Here is a 2011-nt window from a genome sequence, read left to right as displayed (position 1 = left end):
AATGTAATTATATTTCCTAATATACATTAATATATAAGAAAATATAATAATATTAGAAAATTAATATATTTAATATATTATGTTAGAAAACATAATAAATAATGCATAAGATAATTTTTAATTTTCTTTAAGGAGATACTATTGAACTTTTTGAACAAAATATTGTACCCATCTATGATCCACCACATCTTTTAAAAGGAATCCGTAATAATTTATTGTTTAAAAATTTAGAATTTAATGTCAATAATTCACAAACGAATGACAATTTGCATTATGGGAGATCATTGAACTGACATATAAAATGGATATCAACACAAATATATTAAATCGTCAACTGCCAACATTAACTGATAAACACGTAATTAGATAAAAAATAAAAAAGATAAAAGTTAAATGTGCTGCTCAAGTTTTCAGTGCTAGATTATCAGCATATATTGAATAGCAAAATCAAAGGTAATTTGATAAGTGATAATTATTATTTTTTTCTAATGGCATAATATTGTATATTTATATATATTTTATTTAACTTTGCAGGAGGATTTGTTGATTCACAAATTGGTCCATTTTAAATATCAAACAAGGCAGGATACGACACAGCAGTGGTGTTAGATTTTTTTAACAAACTTTTTGATTCTGTAAACGCACATACTTTGCATCCAGAAAGTCCTTTACGAGTTGCGGTATTAGAAAATAGCAAACATCATGATTTTTGGTTGTATGCTATAAGATTACTATCCAATATGCGATATGTAGATCCAAAAATTAAATAATCAGTTAAGTGCATACCATCATTAAAAAATTGGATCTTTACTCTACGTGGGTTTCAAAACATATGAAAAATGATCAATAATGCAGGCATAAAGTTTTTAAAGACGAGAAATATTAATCAAGAGTCACTAGAAAACTTATTTGGTATGATTCGTAGTCACGAACGTAGAAATATCAATCCTACATGTAGCCAATGTACGAGTAGTTCTGTAGACAAACACACACAAAACACTATTAATCCATATAATCTAATTTCGAAACGCTCTATGAGTACTAACTGCGAAAGCAAAAATGATGATGATTTACTATTTACATTAAAGAACTTTGTGAAAGATGTTTCTCAGATGTTAACACAGTACAGAACAAACAGTGGAAGAAGATTCTGTAGAATCATTTCAAATTCCGCATAAAACAATAATGCATAAAGTTTCATCATATAAAAATAGTCAAGTATATGTTACTGGCTTGCAAAAAAAATATTGTCTTTGAAAGAATTTAAAAATTGTTTAACGTGTAAACAGAGTCTCTTAACAATACGAGTAGATACAACACGTGAAGAGTATAGGGAATTAGTCCACAGAGAATATGTACAAGAAAAGCCTTCGTTAACTTATCCGTCTCCATCTTTTTTAAAACATGCATATATTGAAGCTGATTGAAAATATTTGAAAATGAAAATATTTCTTCAATATATTTTCGCAGAAATGTTTCTGCATTATTACGTGAATGTTTAAATGAACAATTAAATTTAGATTTTTTTCAATGTCACATAAGGAAGAATTTAAACGCACAATACAAAAAATTACAAAACTGTTTTTATATTCATTTTGTAAAACAATTAATAGAAACCAAATGACAATAAGTAACGGGCAAAGTAAGAGTCAACACGTTTCTTTAAAATTAACAAAAGAATGTATTTCAAACAACAAAGGCAAAATTATATAACGTTACAAGTTTCGGTTCTCGGATTGAGCCCTCTTCAGACATTAGTATAATGCAAAAATCGCAGAACAACAACAATTATCGCAAATGATCACATATTCATACCATTCACAGTTCGGGTCAGTCTTGATGTAGAGTTCGACATTATTTTTGTACGATTGAACCGTCAAATGTATTGAAAATCTTGGCAAAGCTCTAGTTGATAAGAAGAAAAAACTTCAAAAAAACTGTACACAAAAAGATCTACGCGTAAATGAATTAACATACCGGAAATCTAATAAAAATATTAATAAAAAATAAT

General features: G+C 27.5%; 1 protein-coding gene across 1 annotated transcript; it reads left to right on the top strand.

The window, feature by feature from the left end:
• Window positions 1-575: 575 nt before the first annotated feature.
• Window positions 576-1178, top strand: LOC108747945 (the record flags this gene model as incomplete). The annotated part of the gene is made up of 2 exons (XM_018485846.1): window positions 576-749; window positions 849-1178. Coding segments are annotated over 2 exons (504 nt in total), but the record flags the coding sequence as incomplete, so codon positions are not given.
• Window positions 1179-2011: the final 833 nt, after the last annotated feature.

Source organism: Trachymyrmex septentrionalis, unplaced genomic scaffold (genome assembly GCF_001594115.1).
Source record: "Trachymyrmex septentrionalis isolate Tsep2-gDNA-1 unplaced genomic scaffold, Tsep1.0 scaffold206, whole genome shotgun sequence".
Taxonomy (NCBI): Eukaryota; Metazoa; Arthropoda; class Insecta; order Hymenoptera; family Formicidae; genus Trachymyrmex; species Trachymyrmex septentrionalis.
Note: the sequence above shows the minus strand (reverse complement) of the source record. Positions and strands in the feature narration are given on the sequence as shown.